Source organism: Ursus americanus, chromosome 23 (assembly GCF_024610735.1).
Source record: "Ursus americanus isolate L20-20 chromosome 23, mUrsAme1.1.p, whole genome shotgun sequence".
NCBI lineage: Eukaryota > Metazoa > Chordata > Mammalia > Carnivora > Ursidae > Ursus > Ursus americanus.
The window spans coordinates 13,713,677-13,738,937 of NC_142149.1; the positions used below are offsets into that span (position 1 = coordinate 13,713,677).

At 38.9% G+C, this 25,261-nt stretch overlaps 1 protein-coding gene across 14 annotated transcripts in view; it reads left to right on the top strand.

Annotated features, from left to right (window-relative positions):
• The window catches only part of BPTF (bromodomain PHD finger transcription factor), a 142,559-nt gene that overhangs the window by 90,920 nt on the left and 26,378 nt on the right, over positions 1 to 25,261 (top strand). For 7 of the 14 annotated variants that reach the window (XM_045814374.2, XM_045814378.2, XM_045814384.2 and 4 more), the window contains 11 exons: positions 710 to 3,020; positions 7,332 to 7,456; positions 8,693 to 8,821; positions 11,714 to 11,864; positions 12,173 to 12,296; positions 14,437 to 14,683; positions 15,042 to 15,203; positions 15,421 to 15,572; positions 16,496 to 16,604; positions 20,707 to 20,924; positions 24,843 to 25,068. In XM_045814374.2, coding sequence (XP_045670330.2) covers positions 710 to 3,020; positions 7,332 to 7,456; positions 8,693 to 8,821; positions 11,714 to 11,864; positions 12,173 to 12,296; positions 14,437 to 14,683; positions 15,042 to 15,203; positions 15,421 to 15,572; positions 16,496 to 16,604; positions 20,707 to 20,924; positions 24,843 to 25,068 — 3,954 coding nt within the window. The remainder of the gene's footprint in view (positions 1 to 709; positions 3,021 to 7,331; positions 7,457 to 8,692; positions 8,822 to 11,713; positions 11,865 to 12,172; positions 12,297 to 14,436; positions 14,684 to 15,041; positions 15,204 to 15,420; positions 15,573 to 16,495; positions 16,605 to 20,706; positions 20,925 to 24,842; positions 25,069 to 25,261) is intronic. The other 7 variants (XM_045814383.2, XM_087854201.1, XM_045814385.2 and 4 more) reach the window with 3 other exon arrangements.

Sequence of the window (25,261 nt, forward strand, 5' to 3'; positions counted from 1 at the left end):
AGTAAACCTCATACTCAGTAGCAGTCAGTCTCTGGTCCTCCCTAAATCCCCCCAGCCTACTAGTCTACTTTCTGTCTCTATGGATTTGCCCTATTTCAGACATTCCGTATAAATGGAATCATGTAATATGTGGTCCTTTGTGACTGGCTTCTTTGACTTGGTATAATGTTTTCAAGGTTCATCCATGTTGTAGCGTGTGTCAGTATTTCATTGTTGCTTTTTATTTCTGAATAACAGGCCATTGTATAGATATGCCACATTTTGTTTATCCATTCATCAGTTGATGGACATTTGGGTTGTTTCTACTTTTTGGCTGTTATGAATACTGATAAGGACATTCGTGTACAAGTTCTTATATGGACATATGCTTTCATCCCTCTTGGGTAGATACCTAGTAGCGGAATTACTGGGTCATCAGCTAATGACTCTGTGTCCAGCCTTCTGAGGAACTTACATTGTCTTTTGTGAAAAGTCATTTTTTAAAAACCAGATATGCTAGATAATATATGAGCCCTGAGATATTTTATATATAAGGTTTAGCCCTGTCTGTTGACCTATCTTAATCCTGTATCAGGAGCTTTCAAATATATATTTATATTGAAGCCCTTGAGTGAAAATAAGAAACATTGGTAGTTTTTAAAATAAAAATATTGTGAATTCCACAGTTGAGACTGAAAGTTACACTTACGTAAATGTCTTTGTTTCACAGATGTACAAGAAATTTTAGATTCTGACAATGAGAAACCCTATAAGGAAGAACCAATGGAGATAGATGATGATGTGAAAACAGAGCCACGTATAAACTGTCAGGAAGGTTCTCAAGTAGATGTGGTCAATGTCAGTGAGGGCTTCCATCTAAGGACTAGTTATAAAAAGAAAATTAAATCATCTAAACTAGATGGACTTCTTGAAAGGAGAATTAAACAGTTTACACTGGAAGAAAAACAGCGTCTCGAGAAAATGAAGTTGGAGGGTGGAATTAAGGGTATAGGAAAGACCTCTACAAGTTCTTTGAAAAGCCTTTCTGAGTCACCAGTAACCATGAAAGCAAAAGAAGCGTGTCAGAGTGACTCACTTAGACAAGAACAAAGCCCTAATGCAAGTAATGGTAAATCTGAAGATGTGATTCGGGGATGTTCCCAAAGCAATTCTTCAATTCTTGGAATTGGTGATCCTGATCATACATCAGACAGACTTTATCCAAAAGATCAAATGTTAGGTGACGTCTCCATTCAGAGCCCAGAGACAAACTGTCAGAAACAAAATTCTGTTGGAAGTGACATAGATGAGAGTCTCTCTGAACCTGCCACTCAAGGCCAGGAACCTAGTAAGATTAAAACAAGAGGAAGTGACTTTCTCATTGGTGACTCCAAACTAGCCAGTGCAGATGAAATTGGTACTTTGATCTATAGGAACAAAAAACCACTCATACGGGAGGATAATGACACCACTGTTTCTCCTTCCCAGAGCCCTTCACTTCCATCAGTACCTAAAAGTACTGATGATAGAGATCTCCCGTCTCTGTCAAAAGCAGTGGACTTTGAAGGAAAACTAGGATGTGTCTCTGAATATAACAGCACTTTGGAAAATAGTTCTGATACTATGTCTATTCAGGACAGCAGTGAAGAAGATATGATTGTTCAGAATAGCAATGAAAGTCTCTCTGAGCAGTTCATAACTCAGGAACAAGGTATTGAAGGCTTGGAACCATTGAAACGGGAGTTTGTTCCAGATAAGCCCACTGGAAACTATGATAAAAGACCACAGGGTAAGGTAACTGAAGCAAATGGTAGAAAGCCAAGTCAAGAACAGAAATTAGAGGAGAGATCAGTTAATAAGTGTATTGATCAAGTCAATCTAAAAAGTAGCACTGACAAAAAGAATAATGAAAATCGAGAGTCTGAAAAGAAAGGACAGAAAGCAAGTACCTTTCAAATCAATGGAAAAGATAATAAACCCAAAACATATTTAAAAGGGGAGTGCTTGAAAGAAGTCTCAGAGAGCAAAGTAGTAAGTGGTGACATTGAACCAAAGCTTAATAATATAAATAAAATAATTCCTGAAAATGATATTAAGTCTTTGACTGCTAAAGAATCTGCTGTAAAGCCATTCATGAACGGTGATGTCATCATGGAAGATTTTAATGAAAAAAACAACTTGGAAACAAAATCATGTTTACTGAGCTCTTCAGATGCTGAAGGCGACTACCAAGATGGCCTAGAGACCCTGCCACCAACCAAAGAGTCTGAGAGTGCACACACTACCATGCCTCCACTGTCTTGTCCAGAAAGCAGTTCCACAAATCAGGTAGAAGATATGGAAATTGAAACCTCAGAAGTTAAGAAAGTTACTCCCTCACCTATTACTTCTGGAGAGGAATCTAACCTCAGTAATGATTTTGTTGATGAAAATGGTCTGCCCACCCACAAAGATGAAAATGTCAACGGAGAGTCCAAGAGAAAAACAGTCATCACAGAAGTCACCACTATGACATCCACAGTGGCCACAGAATCAAAAACCGTAATCAAAGTAGCCAAGGGTGATAAGCAGACTGTGGTATCTTCCACAGAAAATTGTGCCAAATCCACTGTCACAACCACCACTACAACAGTAACAAAGCTTTCCACACCCTCCACAGGCAGCAGCGTAGACATCATCTCTGTGAAGGAGCAGAGCAAAACTGTGGTCACCACAACAGTGACAGACTCACTGACCACTGCAGGGGGCACTCTGGTGACATCTATGACCGTGAGCAAAGAATATTCTACAAGAGACAAAGTGAAACTCATGAAATTCTCAAGACCCAAGAAGACTCGTTCAGGTACAGCTCTGCCATCCTATAGGAAGTTCATCACCAAGAGCAGCAAGAAGAGCATATTTGTTTTGCCTAATGATGACTTAAAAAAGTTGGCCAGAAAAGGAGGAATCCGAGAAGTCCCTTATTTTAATTACAATGCAAAACCTGCCTTGGATATATGGCCATATCCTTCTCCTAGACCAACCTTTGGTATCACTTGGAGGTATGTACTTTAAAATGTATTTGGGGAAGGGAGAAAGTCTTTAAAGCATTATCTAGTAAGCATTATCTGAGCAGCCTTCAGAGTGTTAACTACAACTGCAGGGCTGGGAGGGAGAAAGTCTTAAAAGCATTATCTAGTAAGCGTATCTCATTTTTACAGAAAAAAATGAGATAATAAGAGATGAGACAGGGAAGCAGAAATTTAATGGGTCAACTTAGTGATGGAAATAAGGTACAGAGAATCTTGAATTTGGCCAGCTGGGAGGTACTCGAGTTTCTTATGGAAAAATGTTAAAAGACTGAAAAAAATGTAAGGGAATTCTTTGAAATGAAATTCAGTTTTACTTTTCACAAGACAGAAGAAACATGTCAAACATAGTTGTTTTTGTGGTTTTACTTTGCAAGTTATTGCCTTGTGTTTGCCTTGGGAAAGAATTACAGACTTGGATAATGGACTTTCTGGAATGTTTGTATTTTATTTCTGTTAGGTAATTCATAGACACATAAGACATAGGAAACATGCCTGTGAATCACACAAAGTTCATCATAATGTGGAAATCTTCCCAGTGTAATTTATTTGCATGATAAACATTTGTTTTGGAGTTCTCTGTTATTTATGTGAGAAGAGGTAGTCTCTGAGGTTCCTTAGGGATTTTTTTAAACCCAGAAATAGTCTTAATTTAAAATTTTCCGGGCATTAAACTTTGGGGATGAGTCATAAGTACGTAGTGTTGGCAGTTGTCAGATTGTGTAGTTTTATATTGGGAAAGGATCTTAGAAATTCTTATCTTTTATAGATGTGTAATAATTTGCCTCTGGCCACAGAGGGACAGAGTTAGGAATAGTGCCCGGTTTTCCTAAATTCTAGTCTAGTACTTTATCTGCTATATCACATTTCACATATCTGTCCTTGCTTTGTCCTTTTTCATGTCCTTGTCTTTCTATCTTTTCACCCTCACAACTGGAAAGGATGGAACATAAACACCGAAAAGTGTTCTGTGGGGCATGCTCAGAGTCAGAAACAGTCTCGATTGCTACTAGGTTTTGATAGGAACCTGAAGTTATTTCAGCAAGTGACTGAGCAGACTCCACTCCACTCTAAGCTTCATTTCTGTGTGTCTTTATTATGGTTCCAGTTTCTTTAAGTTAAAACCATACCTTTTTTTTTTTTAGTTTCTTTTATATTATAATTAGTATTATAAAACAAAAACAAAACAAAGTGTAAATGAGTACTCTCTCTAAAGGAATTAACTTATTAATATGACCAGTCATAGTTGGTTTGACCAAGGTTTTTTTAACTCATCTTTTGGTTTGAATTAAAATATCATCACTCCATTACACATTCAATAGAGACAGCTGAAAAGTACAATTTCTCTGCAGGGCCTGCAATGAAGGATTTGCAGAATCCTGCAGGGAATCAAGGAACTCTTCATTACAGTTCATGGATTTATAGGATTACTCTGCACTTTTCTGCTTTCTTCATTGAGAGCGGTCCCAAAATGTATCCTTGACTGTCCTGCAGGTAACTTCTTTCCCACTGGAAAAGTTACTATGTACAAATACTTTAATTAAAATGACCTGGCAGTTGTGGAGGCCAACCTTTCTGCTCTTTTCTTTTCTGAAGTGGAAGGTAGGCTCAACTGGGAAGCACTTTTCTCTGAACCAGTTCTGATCAAGTGTTGCCCAGGGCCCTTTTCTGCACGGCTGGGTTTCAGGAGCCTTGTATTGTTATGTTTTAATATGCACTGTGGGCACAATTGGTACCTGTTTAGTTAATTTCTCATTTTTTAATGGAAGGAAATTCCTTCCTGTACATTTTAAACAGATATTACTGTCAAATATATGCTAACGTCTAAATTTGCTGAAGTTGACGGAAACAATCCCTTGTATCTAACAGAGGCATGGGTAAATATGTAAAATATTCTTGACTTTACAATGCATTTTTAAAAAGTGTATTGCTGTAAAAACCATGCATGCGAAATGCATTTTTATAGTCACACTTGGATAAAATATGTCTGATGCTTAAGAGTAGAAGCTAAGAATGCCAAGAGGTGCATGTTTGATTTTTATTAATGTTAAGGCTGAGCAGTGGTGAAAAGTGAAACTTGTCTTGTCAACTCATTAGGCCTCTTTTTTCCTCCTCACTGTCCATTCCCTTACTTCCTTTTTCCTGGGCCCTGATACTGTGTTTCATTATCACTTTGAACCAGTAGTTGTCTCCACAGTGCTGCCCAAATGATTCTCCTAAAAGCAGATCTATCCTGTGAATGTTCTGACTAAGCTGAGCAGCCTTCAGAGTATTAACTGCAACTGCAGGGCTGGGAGGGGGAAAGCGTTCGTCACCTCTGCACCACATCTGTGAGAAGTACTTCCCTTTACAACCCCTCCTATACTGGATATGTTCCAGACGCCTTAACACAGATCACCTTTACTGCTCTTCTTTTATCCTTCCATATGGTGCAGCACGTGCCGACCCTGCCATACTCTCATGCTGGCTTCGTCTCGCTGCGCTTCTACGCCCCTTCCCTCCAGTCAGAGCACGCCAGGTGTGCTTTCTGGGACGAAGAGTGTGCTCTTGTACGCTTTGCTCCTGAGCTTACGTGTGCCCCTTGCTGTGGCGTAGCCATCTCCACATCTTTGTCCTTTGAGACTCAAGCAAAGCTCTGATCCCCATCCCAGAACCGAGTCAGGTGCCCCTCGCACTTATCTCTGTTACGGCTCCTGAGGATACAAGAACAGATTATGATTCATTTCCCTGTCTCCAGCTCCTTTCAGTTAGTCTCACACACACAGAAAGCACTCAAGTATTTTTTGAATGAATACATGAATGAACAGGCTTTTGGTGTGTTTCCCTCCTGGTGGTGTTTCCATTGCAAAATAGAGATGCATTGAAGTTGCTGTTTGACTGTAGAGAGTGAGGGAGAGAATGAGAAACATTTCTCTTCCCAAATACATATCCATTTGGCATCCAGAGTTCCCTAGGCATTTCTGTAGGGTGTGGTCTGAAAGTGACACATACTTTCCCCCTTCTCAGGACATCCCTGCACTGGAGAACATTCACCCTTCCATTTAAGAATTGTTCTGTCCAGGTCAGATGATTCACAGGGCGACAGCACAACAAAGGCAGTCCTGGAGTCACAGGTGGAGATGGAAATTTAAGAACCTGCTGCAGCTCTTTGGTTGGAGTGCTCCCTTTCTTACATGGTTCATGTTCCCAGCTTAATGTTTAGAATAGAAAACATTGCCTCTCAAATACAAATTGTCTTAAGGTTTATCTTCTACCTCTGTTAGAGGAGGAAATTATTTTAGTTTTATAGATTTTTCTGTATACTGCAATCAACCAGTATATTTATTTAAGTATGCGAAACTGTCAGCAGAGTTTGATTACACAACGACCACACCAATAGAGAATTGATACGCTCCTTTATTTTATTTTTTGGTTAGTTATTTATTTTATCATTAGTTCCCACTTGGGACATAATATTCATTGCAGTTTTAAATTAATATTGTGAATTAATATTATTTTAAAAGAATATCTAAAATGGTCAATAACTGTACCCAATGCTTAGAAAAAACCTGAACACAGAAATTCCTTTGTCTCCTGATCAGTAACTAATCTAGTATTGTCCTTTTTTATTACTTATGGTATTGTAGAATTCTAAAACTATTATACTAATGTGGTGAAAGTGTTTATTAGTATTAGCAGGTATTCATCATCTAGTAGTTCATGTTTTGTCAGAACCACCATTTGGATACAACATTTCTGTCCGTTTGGAAAGGACTTGTTGGATTTGTGGGGGAGTCTTTTTTTTTTTTTTCTGTTTTGTGTTTTGAGAAAATTTAAGCAGTTTCATTTTGTTTCAACACAAATCAATCAGTTAAGATTTTATCCTTCAAAACTCTTTTATCACCTTTAGTAAGTTATTTCTCTATATTTGTTCTCCTTCATAATTTCTCTAACAAGTATTTTGGAATTAGGCTAAATGTATAAAATCTTCATAAATTCTTGCCATGTTAGTCTTAAAATGAAACATGCTCATTTTACAAATTTATATGACATTTGAAGCAACTGCAGACCCCTTTTAAATTGTTAGTTGCATATTATGCCTAGGAACAAAAAGGGACGTATAATAGCGAAAGTGCTTACAAAATTGTATTACAGTTATTAAAATAATGAAGACAAGATACAGCCCTTCAGTTTAATAATAGAGTGTGTGTGTGTGTGTGTGTGTGTGTGTGTGTGTGCGTGCGCACGCATGCACGTATGTACATAGACAATACATATGTAGATTTTCTTGGGTTTTTCTTTCAGGTATAGACTTCAGACTGTAAAGTCCTTAGCTGGAGTGAGCCTTATGTTACGGTTACTGTGGGCAAGCCTGAGATGGGATGACATGGCAGCCAAGGCCCCTCCGGGAGGAGGGACTACGCGGACAGGTAAGGGTTTCGTACGTTCTAGTTTAAGTTAGAAAGGGAAAAAAATCACTTGACAGTTCATTTAATTTGAAGCATTTCTGTTATTTATTAAAACATAATGCTTGTGTATAAAAATACGGCTTTGTGGGGCGTCTGGGTGGCTCATTTGGTTAAGTGTCTGCCTTCAGCTTGGGTCATGATCCCAGGGTCTTGGGATCGAGCCCCGCATTGGGCTCCCTGCTCAGTGGGGAGCCTGCTTCTCCCTCTCCTCCCCTCTCTTGCTATCTCTGTCTCTCTCTCTCTCTCTCAAATAAATAAATAAAATCTTAAAAAAAAAATACAGCTTTGCTAAAGTTGGGCAGCACATGCTATAAGATCCCAGGGGCAGGGAAGGTGGGGACATCAGATTATAAGGTGAGTCACTTACGGGTGAACCAATCTGAATTTTTAAAAGGTCTTTATTGGAGCGCCTGGGTGGCTCAATCGGTTAAGCATCTGACTCTTGATTTTGGCTCAGGTCATGATCTTGGGGTTGTGAGATTGAGCCCTGCTTTGGGCTCCACACGCAGCAGGTAGTCTGCTTGAGATTCTATCGCTCCCTCCCCACCCCACCCCCAACCCCCCCATGCTCGCTCACTTGCGTGTGTGTGCTCACTCGCTCTCCCTCGGAAAATAAATCTTTTTTTAAAAAAAGATCTTTATTATTGTAGAGTGTAAGTCAGTTAAACTGGGACATCTGGAACCCTATGCTTGCTGCTTCTTTCTTCTCTTATTATTTTGACTGCTTTGTTACCAAAAACTAAGCTGCCCCCAGAAACTAAGCTGCCCCCTAATAGCATTTTGCCCAGTTTAGAAATTTTCAGTGAGGGGCGCCTGGGTGGCACAGCGGTTAAGCGTCTGCCTTCGGCTCAGGGCGTGATCCCAGCGTTCTGGGATTGAGCCCCACATCAGGCTCCTCTGCTGGAAGCCTGCTTCTTCCTCTCCCATTCCCCCTGCTTGTGTTCCCTCTCTCGCTGGCTGTCTCTTTCTCTGTCAAATAAATAAATAAAATCTTTTAAAAAAAAATTTTTTTTTTCAGTGAGGAAAAAAGTCAGTATTTATTGCACTCAAGCAATGATCCTGAAGTCATTAATTAATCAAATGTTTTCAAAGGCTTCTTCCATGTGTGTCTCCTTTTTAAAGCACCAGATGTTGTACCTTTTTAGTCTCTGAATATTTTAGGTGGTTATTAATACTATGTGGATTAAATCACCATAGAAACATCTGAAACTGAAATCACAACAACAGAGATAATTAAAAGGCGAGATGTTGGTCCTTATGGCATTCGATCTGAATATTGTATCCGGAAAATCATTTGCCCCATTGGAGTTCCAGAAGCACCAAAAGGTAAGGAATACAAAGAATTCTGTTATTTTGTTATTGACCTGTTAACCACATCTTTTACGAATTAAAATTTGATTATAGGGACACCCGGGTGGCTTAGTTGATTAAGCATCTACCTTCGGCTCCGGTCATGATTCCAGGGTCCTGGAATCGAGTTCTGCATTGGGCTCCCTGCTTCTCTCTCTGCTTGCCACTCCCCATTTGTGCGCTCTCTCTCTCTCTGACAAATAAATAAAATCATGGGGCGCCTGGGTGGCTCAGTCCTTAAGCGTCTGCCTTCGGCTCAGGGCGTGATCCCAGTTCTGGGATCGAGCCCCACATTGGGCTCCTACGCTGGGAGCCTGCTTCTTCCTCTCCCACTCCCCCTGCTTGTGTTCCCTCTCTCGCTGGCTGTCTCTCTCTGTGTCAAGTAAATAAATAAAATCTTTTTAAAAAATAAAATTAAATAAATAAATAAATAAATAAATAAATAAATAAATAAATAAATAAAAATTTGATTATAATTGTTTCCTTAACTCTTTATTCCACTTTTGAAAAAGATATCTTTTCATTACAATCCATTATATATATATATTTTTTTTTATAAAGATTTTATTTATTTTTGTGACAGAGAGACAGCCAGTGAGAGAGGGAACACAGCAGGGGAGTGGGAGAGGAAGAAGCAGGCTCCCAGCAGAGGAGCCCGATGTGGGACTCGATCCCGAAACGCCGGGATCACGCCCTGAGCCGAAGGCAGACGCTTAACAACTGCGCTACCCAGGCGCCCCAATCCATTATATTTTTTTAAATGATATGTAAGTCATAAACCTTAACAGGATTTCACTAGACACACATATCTGTAGCCATTGTTCCAAGCACAGGGAGGATACAGAGAATTGTAATAATACCTCTTATAGGGGCACCTGGGTGGCTCAGTTCATTGAGCATCTGACTTGGTTTCAGCTCAGGTCACGATCTGATGGATTGTGGGATCGAGCCCCATGTCAGGCTCTAGCTCAGCAGAAAGTCTGCTTGAAAGATGCTCTTCCTCTGCCCCTCCACCCATTCGTGCTTATGCGTGCACATGAGCGCGTTCTCTCTCTCTCTGTCTCTCTCTCTCAAAATAAATATAAATAAATCTTAAAAAATAATAATACCTCTTTAGTTAAGATGTGGAGCAGTGATTGACACCAGACTGTCATCTCCAAGAGGGCAGCTATTGAGTCTGTCTAGTTTGTTGTGGTCCTGGCACCTGCTGCAGAATCTGACACATAAGTGGTCACTGAACAGCTGTTGATTCAAGGGTTAAAGCTGTTGTAAAATACTTCAGTTCTCAGGGTAAAAATAATCTAAGAGGCATATAGAGTGATTCGGTAAACATTTATAGAGCAACTACATGATAAGCCCTAGGCAGCAAATACATGGAAGAAAGGGATTCAGCCCCTATTCTCAAGGAAGCAAAGAAAAGGTTATAGTATTATAATTCTATAACATGACAATCAAAACTGTTAATGCTAAAAAGAGTTCAGTGAGGTGACCAGATTCAAGAGATATAAATAGCTTAAAATCAATAATTTTATTTCATGTGTGCAATAAAAACATTTAGGAAAAAAATCTGTTATGAAATGGGTAAAAAGAGAATGCTTTCCTTAGAAATGTATTATTTAGGGGCGCCTGGGTGGCTCAGTCATTAAGCGTCTGCCTTCGGCTCAGGGCGTGATCCTGGCGTTCTGGGATCGAGCCCCGCATCAGGCTCCTCTGCTGGGAGCCTGCGTCTTCCTCTCCCACTCCCCTGCTTGTGTTCCCTCTCTCTCTGGCTGTCTCTCTCTGTCAAATAAATAAATAAAATCTTTAAGAAGAAAAAAAAAGAAGAAACGTATTATTTAATAATAGAAGCTAATTGTCCCCAAATGTATACAGTTTACATTTTGAAATCTGATTGAATTAATTCAAAAGTTCATCTTGCAGAATAAATGAGAATAGATGTTTTAAAAAGAACCTCAAGAAGGGATACCCATCCTAGTAGAGGGTGAAAATTAGCATAATTAAAACAGCATTGTCGTGGAGCTGAGACAGCTCAGTTGATGGGCAGAGAAACAGGAACAAGCAGTTTCTGACCTATCTTCAGTCTTGACCCAGAGCTTTCAAACCACCGCAGTCTCCTTGGATCACATTTCTTTGCCTTTTATCACTTTGGATAACCTAGGTCCTACCGCTGTTTCTGTTTTCTTCGGCTGCTTCCCTGTTCCCTGAACAAATGGGATGGTTCAGTGCTTGCCTGGTCGTACTTTTTATGTTTAAAATCTTACCATTAGGAGATTTTACCTCTACTTAATAGTTTCAGAGTCCTTCTTTACACAGGCAGCTTTCAAATCCCCCTTCTCTGTGCTGTGATGGAAAATGCGCATTGCCAGAACAGTACATGCCAAGGACACCCAGCCCAACTATGTGGGAGGAATACTCTAGGCTTCTTGAAGGACATGTATCCATGTCGCTGTCTGAAGGATACATTATCGTTAGTCAAGTGAGGCGGGGCGGAGGCTAGGAATAGTGTTACAGGCAGTTGGAATAGGCTGTGTAAAGGCTCATGGGCCTATGGTATCCGGGGCCAGCAAACCTGGCCCATGAGCTTTGACTCGCGTTGACCCGCCACCTGCTTTTGTTAATAAATTTTTATATGAACACAGCCATACATACTCATGTATGTATTGTTTCTGGCTCTTTTCATGATACAAAGGCACAGTTGAACAGTTGTAACACAGACCATCTGGTCTGCGTAGTGTAAAGTCTTTACCATCTGGCCCTTTAAGAAAAAGTTTGCCAACTCCTGTTTTTCATGATATAAGAGGAGATGCCAGAAGTACTATAATTTTAGAAGCTATATTTGCTTAAAATGCTCTGATTTCTTTTCCAAAGAAACACCTACACCTCAGAGGAAAGGCCTTCGATCAAGTGCATTGCGGCCAAAGAGACCAGAAACACCCAAGCAGACTGGCCCTGTGATTATTGAAACTTGGGTAGCAGAGGAAGAGTTGGAATTATGGGAGATCAGGGCGTTTGCTGAAAGGTAAGAAAATGGTTAACATGTAATGAGATATTTGAAGCTTAACTTCAGTATATTCTGGTTAATTTTATTTCCCCTCTTGATTTAAAGTGCTAGCTATAGACCGTTTGTTAAAGTCCTGTTTCTAATTTTAATGTGTTTTATCCCTTTGTCACTTTCTAATTCTCTTACATTCAGTCTTTATTTTTAAACCGAAATAATTTGATATCTTTTTATAATATGAAAGTCGACCAGATTTCACTTAATATTTGATACCAGATGTCTAATAGTGTAGTTTCTGATAAAATTCCTCCTTTTTTCTCCCCCTGCAGAGTGGAGAAAGAAAAGGCACAAGCAGTTGAGCAACAGGCTAAGGTTAGTGAACAGAAGAAGGCAGAGGACTTCAAGGCCCAAATGGAGGCTCACCTCAGACAGCAGCGCTTGGCTGTCCAGCAGGTGGGGGAGTTGGTACTAGTCCCACCTGGCAGCAGATTGACATTTTTAGCCAAATTCATGCACACCAAAAGCACAATAATGATATATTCATGTGGTTTTATTTATTTATTATCTCTAGAATTCAATGGGTAAGTTTTTGTTGTTACTGAAGTATTGTTGGCACACAGTGTTACATTAGCTTGAGGTGTTTGTGCGTAATTTTCAAAGATAATGTTTTCTGGGGCGCCTGGGTGGCTCAGCCGTTGAGCGTCTGCCTTCGGCTCAGGTCATGATCCCAGGGTACTGGGATCGAGCCCTGCATTGGGCTCCCTGCTCGGTGGGAAGCCTGCTTCTCTCTCTCACATTCCCCTTGCTTGTGTTCCCTCTCTCGCTGTCTATCTCTGTCAAATAAATAACAAAATCTTAAAAAAAAATAAAAAATAAAAAGATAATGTTTTCCTGCCAAGTTCCAATCTGTAGTATCTCCGTAGGCTATGAAAAAGCAAGTTGTGCTAAAACGCTAAGAGTATGTTATAATTGAGGATCATAAAGCTACCGATGGTTTCTTTGCATTTCCACACTACAAATAATGTACTATATGTGCCTGAATATTAGGGGCTCACATAAAGGATGATTATCCCTTTTTTCTCTTGAGAAAATACTATAAAAGTTTTTATCCAACTTAAATATGTAAACGTTTAGGATATAGGTGAAATCGATAAAGGTCTAATTACAATATCACTAACTTAGTTACCCGTAAGTATATAAAAATTGCATATTATATCAACCAGAATATTCCTTTCAAACTCCTTTTTCCTCTCACATTTTATAAAACATTCCTTTACATTTTTATGCATCTTTTACTTTGGTGTACTCTCCCTTACATCAAAGTTTGAGATAACAACACCCTTGGATTTTTTCATGTCTGTCCGTCCATTCAGAGAAAAACCAGATAGTTGTTTTGTTTTTCATTTTTGTGGATGTGCTTTGTCATCTCTATAGTGAAACCTAGTGTTTTACTTTTAAAAATTTATTTAAAATGCTTATTTACAAATATAGTCAACATTTCCAATTTTGAAGGCATACCCTGAGGAAATAGCTACTAAGTCTGTGTTCAGTTTGTCTCCCCCCCCACTTTTTTTTAACTGATTCAGTCAGATGACATCTCTAAGTATCCAAAACTAAAATCCTTTTCTTCTGAGGAACGAGAAACTATGTAAAATACCTCACATTATATTCAGGTGTATAGGGTGTGTACAGAAGCCATCCTCTATAGATTGGCTATGATGTCACTGGTGAGCAGTTTTCAATGGCAGGAGATAGGTCAGCATTACAATTTTGTCTTAGTACACATCTCAGCCCCACCATTAACTAGCTCTGTCCAGGCCAGTTACACAATCTCTCTGAGTCTCAGTTTTGTCATCTTTAAGTTACAATACGAGTAACTTTTTTGGGTTGGTCTGAGCATTAAATAAGATAATGATGATAAAGCATTCGCCACCAGGTGTGAAATCAGTGCCTCCTCTTGTTCTTACATGTGGAAGCTTACGTCATCATGTTGGTACGGTCAGGAAATATTAACAATCTACGATAAAAGATATACAAATTATCTTTAAAAACCCCGTAGTCTGATCACATTATCCCTCGCTGCATAAAATGGTCTAAAATATTTTTCTGTAAGAATGTTTGAGCTGGGTAGTGCAAGAAGTTTAGAAAATGTGTTTTATTATAATTTTCAGCTTGCTTGCTTACATGTTTATCAACTTGAATAGGGATTATTTAAATATTGACATGTTTTTCATAATTGGAGTAGTTAACATTACAGTAAACCAGAAACCTTTTAAAGTTCTTATCATTTGCTCTGTGCTCTAAATTCTGCCACCAAGCAGCAAGGTATTCCTGTCTCCAGTAAGATTACCCATGTCTCTTTTTATTTGCAGTCTGAATGCTTGGACAGGCTGTGATTTAGAGTTATAAAAATATTGCCTTCTTCAGGAAATTAAATTTAAAGGCAAATTTATAGGGACATATTTTCAGAAATATTTTAGAAATTTGACGCAGTTTCTTAGATTTGGAGAAATTAGGGCTGGACTTCTTGTAGAATGGTATTGTTTTTATTTAAACTGTTTTTGTTCATGTTTTCTCTCCTTGGCTTTTCTAGAAACGATTGGAACAGCAGAAGCCTACAGTAATTGCAGCTTCCACCACTTCCCCAACAAACAGTACAACTAGTACCATTTCTCCAGCACAAAAAGTTATGGTGGCCCCCATAAGTGGCTCAGTTACAACTGGAACTAAAATGGTACTCACTACTAAAGTTGGATCTCCAGCTACAGTAACATTCCAGCAAAACAAGAACTTCCATCAGACCTTTGCTACGTGGGTTAAGCAAGGCCAGTCAAATTCAGGTACACAACAGTTATTAAAGAAAAGATTACTTTCATTCATGGAAAAGAAATTTCATTCCTTTACTGAAATGAAACATTTCTTTAGAAAATTGTGTTTCTTCTGCAGCTGGTTGAGCAAACAAGCTGCAACAATTGGTTTGTTACAAATAATATTCATAATTATTACATTAGCGAAACTCCTCTCTTACATTATTTCACTTTCAACATTTACATAGTTCACTTACTTTGAGTGGAGAGGAATGTTTGTCTTAAAAATACAAAATGAGCCACATTTCATGCATTGGTGCCCTTCCTATAAGTCACTACGTTGCTGGTTATTTTAAATCTAAAGCTTATTAAATGTCTTATACCCCATTAGCCACCAGCACAGCTGCCACATCTGCTACAACCATTGCCAGCACAGGTCAGACGTTCCAAATTACAGGCAATCCAGTCACTATGGCAGGAAAAGTAATTACCAAACTGCCACTTCCTGCAAACAGCAAGATTGTCGCTGTAAATGTGCCAGCAACACAAGGAGGTAAGGGAAATGTGAAGAGTTTTAATTCACATTTGCCAGATCATACTGTCGCCATTATTTTTCATTTCCTTTTCACTGATTTCAGTCCTCGGATCTCACATTCTATGTAGCCCACTATAAAACCCTGCCACACGTAGTTTCTCCTCAGAAACCCAGCAACACCTGATGCATTTTATTAAAGGGGCAGTTGTTAATGACTTCTTCATCTTTTTTTAAGGCGTTGTTCAAGTACAGCAGAAAGTCCTGGGTATCATTCCATCAAGTACAGGTACAAGTCAGCAGACCTTTACTTCATTCCAGCCCAGGACAGCAACAGTCACAATTAGGCCCAATACCTCAGGCTCTGGAGGAACCACAACCACTTCACAAGTAAGAATTCTTTACGGGCTTATTTTGTTTTAAAGTGTTAAGCACACTAAGTGGAAGTTTTAGAACCGCCTTTTCCAGGATTAATCCAGCTTCTAATTTTCCTTTGCCTTTTACTTAATCTTTGACAAAGTACTGATTTTTTTAAAAAACCTTCTATATTTCTAAGGATAAATCATACGTGAAATGTTAATTTTTAACATTTAATTAATAGCATATTCGTATATGTTATGAATCATCATAAATGCTTTCTAGGATTTTGTAAAGAAAATTCCTTCATATGAAACATTGGGCAGCATTAGAGCCCCCAGGGAAACTTGCTGTGCAGCTAACAAGTGGAATGAAAATAGAATCCATGGCATTATAACTAGTTTGTTATCAGCTGGTATGCACACATATCAGATACATCATTTCTTTGGCTCTAGTATCATGGAAAAGATTTGAAGTTTTGTAGACTCGAAAATGTTCTGAACCTAATTGTAAAACTGAAAATAATATGCTCTGTAGTCTCTTCTCTAAAACTGTGAAAGAACATTGGGTTTCCAATCTTACTATTATATTCTGTGGGTGACAGATATGTATTGGACCTCAGGGAAAATAGGACTCAACATTTTCCTGTGAGCGGCCATGGTGGTTATAGAACAGCGCTTCACTGGGTCTTGTCCCTCCCTTCTAGTCTGCAAAACTATACTTGGTATCAGTGACCAGGAATTTCATATGCTCTCATTTCAATTAAATTTTCTCCCCTCAGAATTCCATCTTTATTCTGATGCTTAATGTAATTTAAGATGTAATGTCCAAGAGCTTTTGTCATTTCTGTAGCCCTGTATATCAATAGAGAATGTTTAAAGATCTGTGTTCTAAGTCCATCATGCTTTTAGTCTTTTAAAAACATTTTAATTCATTGTCCTTTGTGTCATTTGTAGGTAATCACAGGGCCTCAGATCCGCCCTGGTATGACGGTGATTAGAACACCACTCCAACAGTCAACACTAGGAAAGGCAATTATCCGAACACCTGTGATGGTACAGCCAGGTATTCATCCCTCCAGCATTTTCATTTTACATCTAAACAAGTCTAGGAAATCTGTAATACTCTGTATTTGCCACTCTACATACTAAAAAAATACCGATTTTGAACGAATACTTCAAAGCATACTAAATTTCTAATCCATTGTGGGGTACATCCATATTACTTCATTTCTGGCATTTCCAATAAGGGAAAAAAACTGAACAGAGCAAAAGTCAATGATTTTTACATTGTCTTAAAGATAAAAAGTTGCAATGAAGATGCAATTTGAAATCTTTAAGAACCAAGTAAGGGGCACCTGACTGGCTCATTGGTGGAGCATGCGATTCTTGATCTTGGGGTTGGTTGTAGGTTCGAGCCCCACGTTACTTAAAAGAGATTAAGAGATTACTTAAAAATAAGTTGTTTTTTTTTTTAAGAACCAAATAAGATTTCATTTGAGTGTTTAAAGTTGAAACTATTTGATATCACATACATAGGGTCAGGCAGATTATCAAGTAGCAGCTGAGTCATGCTGCCAAAGCTGGACTCAGAGGCAAATTTATTTAATAAATATTTGAGTACCTACTCCAGGCAGTTGAAATACGCTGGAGGATAAAACAGACCAAAAACCCATATTCTTAAGTCTTTAATCAGTAGTTAGAAAAATATATAAAACAAGTCTTAAAGAAAACAGAAGGAAGTAGAATAAAAATACAAGTAATAATTAGAAAACAGAGAAGGGCGGGTGCCTGGCTTGTTTGGTCAATAGAGTGTGTGACTCTTGATCTGGGAGTTGAGAGTTCAAGCCCCATGTTGGGTATAGACATTACTTAAAAATAAAATCTTTTAAAAAAAGAGAGAAAAGGGAAAATGTTATTAAGATAAACCATTCTTTTGCAAGTCTGATCTTGAGAAATGGGAACAAAATGCTAGTTTACAAAATTACTGAGAAAGTGCTATAAAAATAGAATGAACTTTTTTTTTAAGATTTTATGTGTTAGAAAGAGAGAGAACGCAAGCAGAGGGAGAGCGACAAGCAGACTCCCCGCTGAGCAGGGAGACTGACGCAGGGCTAGATCCCAGGACCCCAAGGTTATGACCTGAGCCAAAGTCAAATGCTTAACCAACTGAGCCACTCAGGAGCCTCTAGAGTGAACTTTTTTTAATCAAAAGAGAATTGTGTATAGGAACCCATGTAGTAAGACCTTGGAAAATTCTCACTCCCCATACTCAGGAACTTAATCTATTTAAATAATGACGCATAAGTATATACTATGCTTATAAGTTTCAAGTCTCAATGACTCGTATCAAGGAAAGAAGTTTGGAAAGTTGCCATAGTATTTCCTACAAAAAATTCCAGACCTCATGGTTTTATGGGTAAAATTCTTTTAAATGATTAGAAAGCAACTTTTCTTATAAAAAAAAGTTCCAGGGCATAGGGGAAAGAAAAAATTAAATCTTTTCCATTTATTTTACAGTTTTAGCACAGTTCTAATATGAAATAAAGCACTGTTTTGTTTTTTTTTATTTAAATAAAGGCAATTTTCTAAAGTCTAAACAGGATTTACCCTAGAAAAGAAAGCATGCTCCATTATTTCACTTAATGCTGCAGGGACAATTGATAAAATTTAGTATCTATTACTATTTAAAAATAGCTCTCAGGTAACTAAAGGGAACAATAAAAGTAATGTAAAGGAGAAAAAAAATTATAGGGCAAATGGTAATATACTTACAAAACTGAAAATTTGTTAATTGCAAGATCTATAGAGCCTTTGTTCCGTATTGCCTTATGTAGCTTGAATTATGTGTTTGACTTGCATATGTGAATCCGTAGTTATACATATGAGTGTGTCTCATGTGTCAAAGAAAAGCAAGATGGCCAGTGGGTCCGGTGGGGCCCAGTGAAGATGTAGAAGATTCCTAGGAGTTGTGGCCAGAGAGGTGGAGGGTGGGTGGGTGTGTGTAGTGTGTCTCTGATCATGTGCAGATCAGCTTATCCTATTCCTATCACCACACTAGCCTTTCCCAAAATGGAATCCACAGATTTCCTGGATGTAATAAGAAAAATTTTTTAATTTTTGAATTTACATTTTGGTGATAATCTCAAAATAAATTAACATGTACATGTTGAGGATCATCTGAATGAGCAGCCCCAACCCTTTAATCCATCTGTGTTCATGATGGCATCATATCAGTACCAGGGTATCAACTAAAGTAATTGTTCATGCATTGTTCCTCAAACTGCAGTGCAAGGACATAATGTGGGGTCCAGAAGTTCTCAAATTAAAGCACTTGACTTCATATGATATACTTTTTTTTGGTCCATCTTAAGAATAAATGGGAGAGACTGAGGAAAGTTTAGAAGATAGAGTAATGGTGGAAAATGTGTACTGCTGCTTGTTAGAGCATGTTGTACACCGCCCGAATTAGCACTGTGACACCAAAGGAAACGAGACCAGTAGAAGCAATTAAAGAGGCATTACAGGTGAGAATTTGCATTGTGACAGTGGTGTCATTTTGAATTAGGAAGGGAAGACTGGACTTACAGCAAATGATACTGGAATAATCAGTTTATAGTTTTGGTGGGGGTAGACCTCTGCCAACACATACCATGACTAAGAATGTACTTGAGAAGATATATCTGATTAGAGAATACAGGAAAACTTTAAAAGAAATAATTAAAGCCAGAACAAGAAAAAATACACACATACATATTGAAAAAACCCCACAAAACTGAGATTTAAAAGAAGAAATAAAAGGCAAAATGCGAAGCAGGAAGAATATATAATTGTAATTTATAACTTTAATCTGTAAAAAGCACCTATAAATAGGAAAAGAAAAGAAATGAGAAGAGTGTGGAGAGAGAATTCACAGATGAAGCATAATGACTTGACACAGATTTAGATGCTGACCCTCTATAGTAGTTGAAGAAATTCAGAGACCATGATGCTCTCACATCATTTCTGATTGCTGGAATATTGTACTTTAGTGATAGTACCTAGGGTTGGCAAGGGTTCAGTGAAATAGAAACTCAGTGATTGTGAGAGTATGGGTTGGTATAGCCTCTCTAAAATTCAATTTAGTACTGTGTTCCTATTAGAATATTGGGGGAAGTTTATTTTAAGGAAATAACTAGAAGTGTACAAAAATTTATAAACAGGGATTTCACAATAGCATTATTTTAAAAAAGATAGAAGGAGAAGGTATTCTGAATGTCAAAAGATTTTCAGTGTTATACATATGCAATGTTATACATAACCACCACTCATTAAAAGAAATATCTGTGTATATGTACAATGGGAAAAAACAGGAAATGAGTCTAAAACTTCAGAAATGTGATGGCATTTACTAATTAATAATGAATTGGGACATCATAAAGGTAAAATTAGCTACCAAATAATTACTCTTAGCAACTATTCCACAAGGGAAAAATTCCACCTGTTTTTTCTTCTAGTTTCAGCAAGTTAAATGAGAAGTGAAAGTTCTTAGAAGACTATAGAGCCACTCTAATTTAAATTCATTCATTCAGTAGATCTTGAACAATGAACTATGGAAGTATTCTTTGAGCATTTTGCCCTGATATGGAGGATAAAGTGATCCTTGACCTCGTGGTTCTCCCAAACTGTCTGGTGAAGAGCTAAGAGAAAAGCTCATTTATAAACATAATTGGTTCAAAATAGTCCTATTCTGTTTGTTATGTTTAAAACTCATATGAAATTCATATGAATTCATTATGTATTGGATTATCTTCTTATTTGAAATATTCCTGAGGAAAGGCAGCCTTCTAAAGTGGCTTTTTATATGTTTTTTTTTTTTTTCGGTCTTCCCTATTGTCATTTTAGCTTCAGACTCGTGGGAGGAATATTGATTGTGTTTTCACTCTACTGCAGATAGCAAGAACTGGGGAAAGGGTGTCAGTGAGCCGAGCGAAAACAGGTTCACTGACAGCCAGGCGGGACTCTGGGTGGGGGTATATGTCTCAGTGCATCATCCTTGGACTGACAGTATCACGTAGGTGTTTTTGAAAATTGAAAAGTATATGTTCATCTGACATGTTGAACAATATTTCAACTCAAAATACTGCATAAGGACGTGTAAGCCTTCATCGCGTTTGCTGTGTGTGTAGGTGCTCCTCAGCAAGTGGTGACTCAGATCATCAGAGGGCAGCCCGTCTCCACCGCCATCTCCGCCCCTAGTGCTGTTTCCTCAGCACCTGGGCAGAAAGGATTAACTTCAGGAACATCCAGCACAAATCTGCAGTCTTCAACCTCACAGTCCCCTCGCCCCCAACAGGGACAGGTGAAGCTTACCATGGCTCAGCTCACTCAGTTAACACAGGGCCATGTAAGTAATGCAACTTCATTTCAACCTTTTTTAAAGTTTTTCAACTTAGTTAACATTCTTCATTTTAACTTTAGAGGTGATCATCTATTTATTCTTGCAGTAAGTTTAAAAACATGTACTTAAGGCATCTGGGTGACTCAGTCGGTTAAGCATCCAGCTCTTGGTTTTGGCTCAGGTCACGATCTCAAGGTCATGAGATTGGTTCCCTGGGTCAGGCTCCATGCTGAGCAGGGAGTCTGCTTGAGATTCTCTCTCTCCTCCCTCTGCCCCTCCGCCTGCTTTCTCTCTCTCAAATACATTTTTTTAAAAAAACCAAAACCATGTACTTATTCTCAAAAGTTTATAATGCACTTTTTAAAGAAATGGCTGCTTCCTAGAGTTGAACAAAAATGCTTCTAAAGGGCGAGATGTAATAAATTTCAGTTGTCTAGAGTCCTTAGACTGTAAACTAAAACAGCCAGATGGATAATCTTTTTAACTACCAAAACGTTACTAGTTGACCGATTTCCGTGGGAGAAATAAAATTTGAATTACGTAAGTTGCTTTCTTGTAAGATTCAATATTATTATCAGTTCTTCTAGTAGTAATCAGTAGATTGAATGCAGTTCCTATAAAAATCCCAAGAGATTTTTTTGTGGAACTTAAAAATTTATGTGGAAGTGGAGAGGAGAAAGAATAACTATAACACTTTTGAAGAACAGGAGGCTTTGCCCTATGTGATAACCTGATACCAAAACTTCTCACAATGCCTCACTCATTAATACAGAAAGGTACAGACAACAAGGATTGATAGACCAGTAGCACAGCAGAGAATGCAGAAAGTGACCATATGTGGGCACTTATTCTACCATAGAGGTGTCATTACATGTCACTGAGAAAAGGACAGATTGTTCAGTAAATGGTGTTGGGACAATTGAGTTTATATGGGAAGCTATGAAACTAGGCCACTACCTCACTCATAAACTCAATACCAGGAGGATAAAAGTCCTACCTCTGAAGGGTAAGGCTATAATGCTTTCAGAGGATATGATAGAAGAAAACCTTCATAACCTAAGGTAGGAAGAGAAAGGCTTTCTTACTTTAAAAAAAAAAAGGACTAATGGTAAAGGAAAAGATTTATAAATTCAACTACATCAAAAATAAGAACTTCAGTTCAGCAAACATTATAAAAGTGGAAAGAATGAGAGAAGATATAAATACAGTCAAACAAGGACTATCCAAAATACATGAAGAATTACTAAAAATCAAAAAGGAAAAAAGGCAAAGCTCAGTAAAAAAAGAAAAGGCAAACAAACTTGAAGAGGAAAGAGGAAATCTAAATGTCCAAAATCAAAAAAAGTACTGAACTCTATTAGTAATGAGGGAAATGCATATTAAAACCATGTACAGGGGCGCCTGGGTGGCACAGCGGTTAAGCGTCTGCCTTCGGCTCAGGGCGTGATCCCGGCGTTATGGGATCGAGCCCCACATCAGGCTCTTCCGCTATGAGCCTGCTTCTTCCTCTCCCACTCCCCCTGCTTGTGTTCCCTCTCTCACTGGCTGTTTCTATCTCTGTCGAATAAAGGTAGTATGTTAAAAAAAAAAAAAAAAAAAAAAACCATGTACAGGGGCTCCTGGGTGGCTCAGTCGTTAAGCGTCTGCCTTCGGCTCAGGGCGTGATCCCAGAGTTCTGGGATTGAGCCCCACGTCAGGCTCCTGCACAGGAAGCCTGCTTCTTCCTCTCCCACTCCCCCTGCTAGTGTTCCCTCTCTCGCTGGCTGTCTCTCTCTCTGTCAAATAAATAAATAAAATCTTTAAAAAAAAAAAAAAACATGTACATAAGAGCTTGGTATAAATTAAAATATCAGACAGGATCAAGAATTGGCAACGACATGAAACAAAATGAACTTTCATGCACAACTGCTGGTGGTATAAATTGGTTTAGTCATTTGGAAAACTAGACATTATCTAGCAAAGTAGGGATATGTGCATACGTCCAGGAGTTTTTCTAGGTGTGTATTTCTTAACGACGTTCTTGTTCATGTGAGCACCAGGGTAATGGACATGAGTATTCATAGCAGCATGGTTCTCAAGAGTAAAAAACTGGCAACGACCCAAATGTCTGTCTACTGTCAATTAGGTAAATTGTGGTACATGCCTACAGCAATGAAAATGAAAAACTGCAGCCACACAGAACCACATGGTTGAGCTAAAAGAGCAAGTAACAAACATATATTATGATTCCATTTGGATAAAATTCAGTAACAGGCAAAACTAGCTCTATTGTGTAGGGATATAGGCTGTCGCGTTGCCTACCTGGAGGGGCATCATTCCCATCGTGTTCTTCATGGATGGTGCTCTTGAAGTTGTGAACCTGTAGCCCTATAAAGATCTCTAACTGGCGCCGGGGGCTCAGTCAGTTAAGTGTCCAACTCTTGATTTTGACTCAGGTCATGATCTCGGGGTTGTGAGATTAAGTTCCATGTTGGGCTCTGCACCCCGCGGGGAGTCTGCTTGAGATTCTTTCTCTCCCTCTCCCTCTGCCCCCACCTCCACACACATGTTCTCTCTCTTCTGAAGTAAATAAAATAAATCTTAAAAGCAAAAATCCAAAATTACGGGGTGCCCAGATGGTTGTCAGTTGAGTGTCCAAATCTTGGTTTCAGCTCAGGTCATGAGATCAAGCCCTGCGACGGGCTCTCCTCTTAGCAGGGAGTCTGCTCCAGATTCTCTCTTCCCCTCCGCCCCACATTCTCTCTAAAGATAAATCTTAAAAAAAAAAAATCCATGCCTATGCAGTAGCACTATGAGGAAGTGCAGTGTCGTGGTAGCAGTGAGAGTAGTGGTTACCTCAGGGGGGATAGAAGGGGATGGAGGTCAGAGCAGATCCCAGCGGGGGCTTCTTGGAGGCGTAATGGTGACCTGAATGCTGATTCTGTAGATGTTTACTTTATAATTGTTTTTTAAACTACTCTTGTGTTTTATGTCATTTTGAATATGTAAAAAACCAAATTTTCAAAATGCAAGAGTGAATAAGGGATTCATGAGTGAAGAATATGGAGTTCAGTACATGAACTTTGTGGTGTCGGTTTTGGCTGTTGAGAATCTGGGGTGGGTTGTTTTTACTTCGCTTTCTAACTCTCCGCCGTGTCCCTGGTAGTTAAGGTCACTGGATTAGTAAGTCCTGGACAAAAGAGGGAGTACATACAGAGCTTTTACTTCCTGGTCCCCATTTTGATAACTGTGGCATTAGCAGCCCTCCTGACTTGATGTTTGCATTCCCTGTCTAAACCCTAAGCTTTGTATGCTTGAGCGCACACAGACACACACCATGGGTAACGCGGTGCATGTTGAAAAACTGAAACCGGGAGACCGGGGCTTCTCATTTTATCTCACCTATAACTTGGTCTCTAACTTTAGGCGCAAGTGACTTGAACTTTCAAACCTTGAATTTCTAATTAGTGATAAGATCATAGTAATATTTTCTCTCCCTACTCCACAAAGTCACAAGTCCATTATGAAGATCAAACAAGACAGCATGTATAAAGATGCTTTGAAAATTATAAAATAATGTGAATATAATATGGTTTAAAATCAGAATTTGGTGGGGACGTTAGTCATTCACCCCAGTGCCCTTATTTTATAGGTTGGGGAAAGTTAGATCTGGAGGAGTAATGTTACTTGTAGACAGATACCTGGCCGTCCATTTGGAGAGTTTGGACTGGAACTCTGGGTTGTTCATGTTTTTTCCACTATATAACATCAGTCTTTCCAAATAAATATTCTTATTTTAGCTTATCTGAATTCCTTCTGATGCTATTCTGTAGACATCGAAGTATATGTTTTCATGGCATTAAAGGATCTTCCCAACGTCAAAGTGATATACTTACAGATTGATGCTGTGAATACTGTTTACATGTTGTCTGTTCTTTTCCGCAGGGTGGCAATCAAGGTTTGACGGTAGTGATTCAAGGACAAGGTCAAACGACTGGACAGTTGCAGTTGATACCTCAAGGGGTGACTATACTTCCGGGCCCAGGACAGCAGCTGATGCAAGCCGCCATGCCAAATGGCACCGTTCAGCGGTTCCTCTTCACGCCTTTGGCAACAGCAGCCACAGCAGCCACCACCACCACCACCACCACCGTTTCCACTACAGCAGCAGGTAGAACTTGGGGTCACCAGAAATGCTGCATGTTATTACTCAAGTGGGATGGGAGGCCCACTGCTTATCTTTGAGAGGATATGCCTCAAGCCAGTGAGCTTACAAGATGACTGGTCAGCCTCACAGGATCTCTTGTTCCTGCAGGCCCCCTGCCCCCCCTTTCCCCCTATAAGAAATATAGAAAATTGGGGCG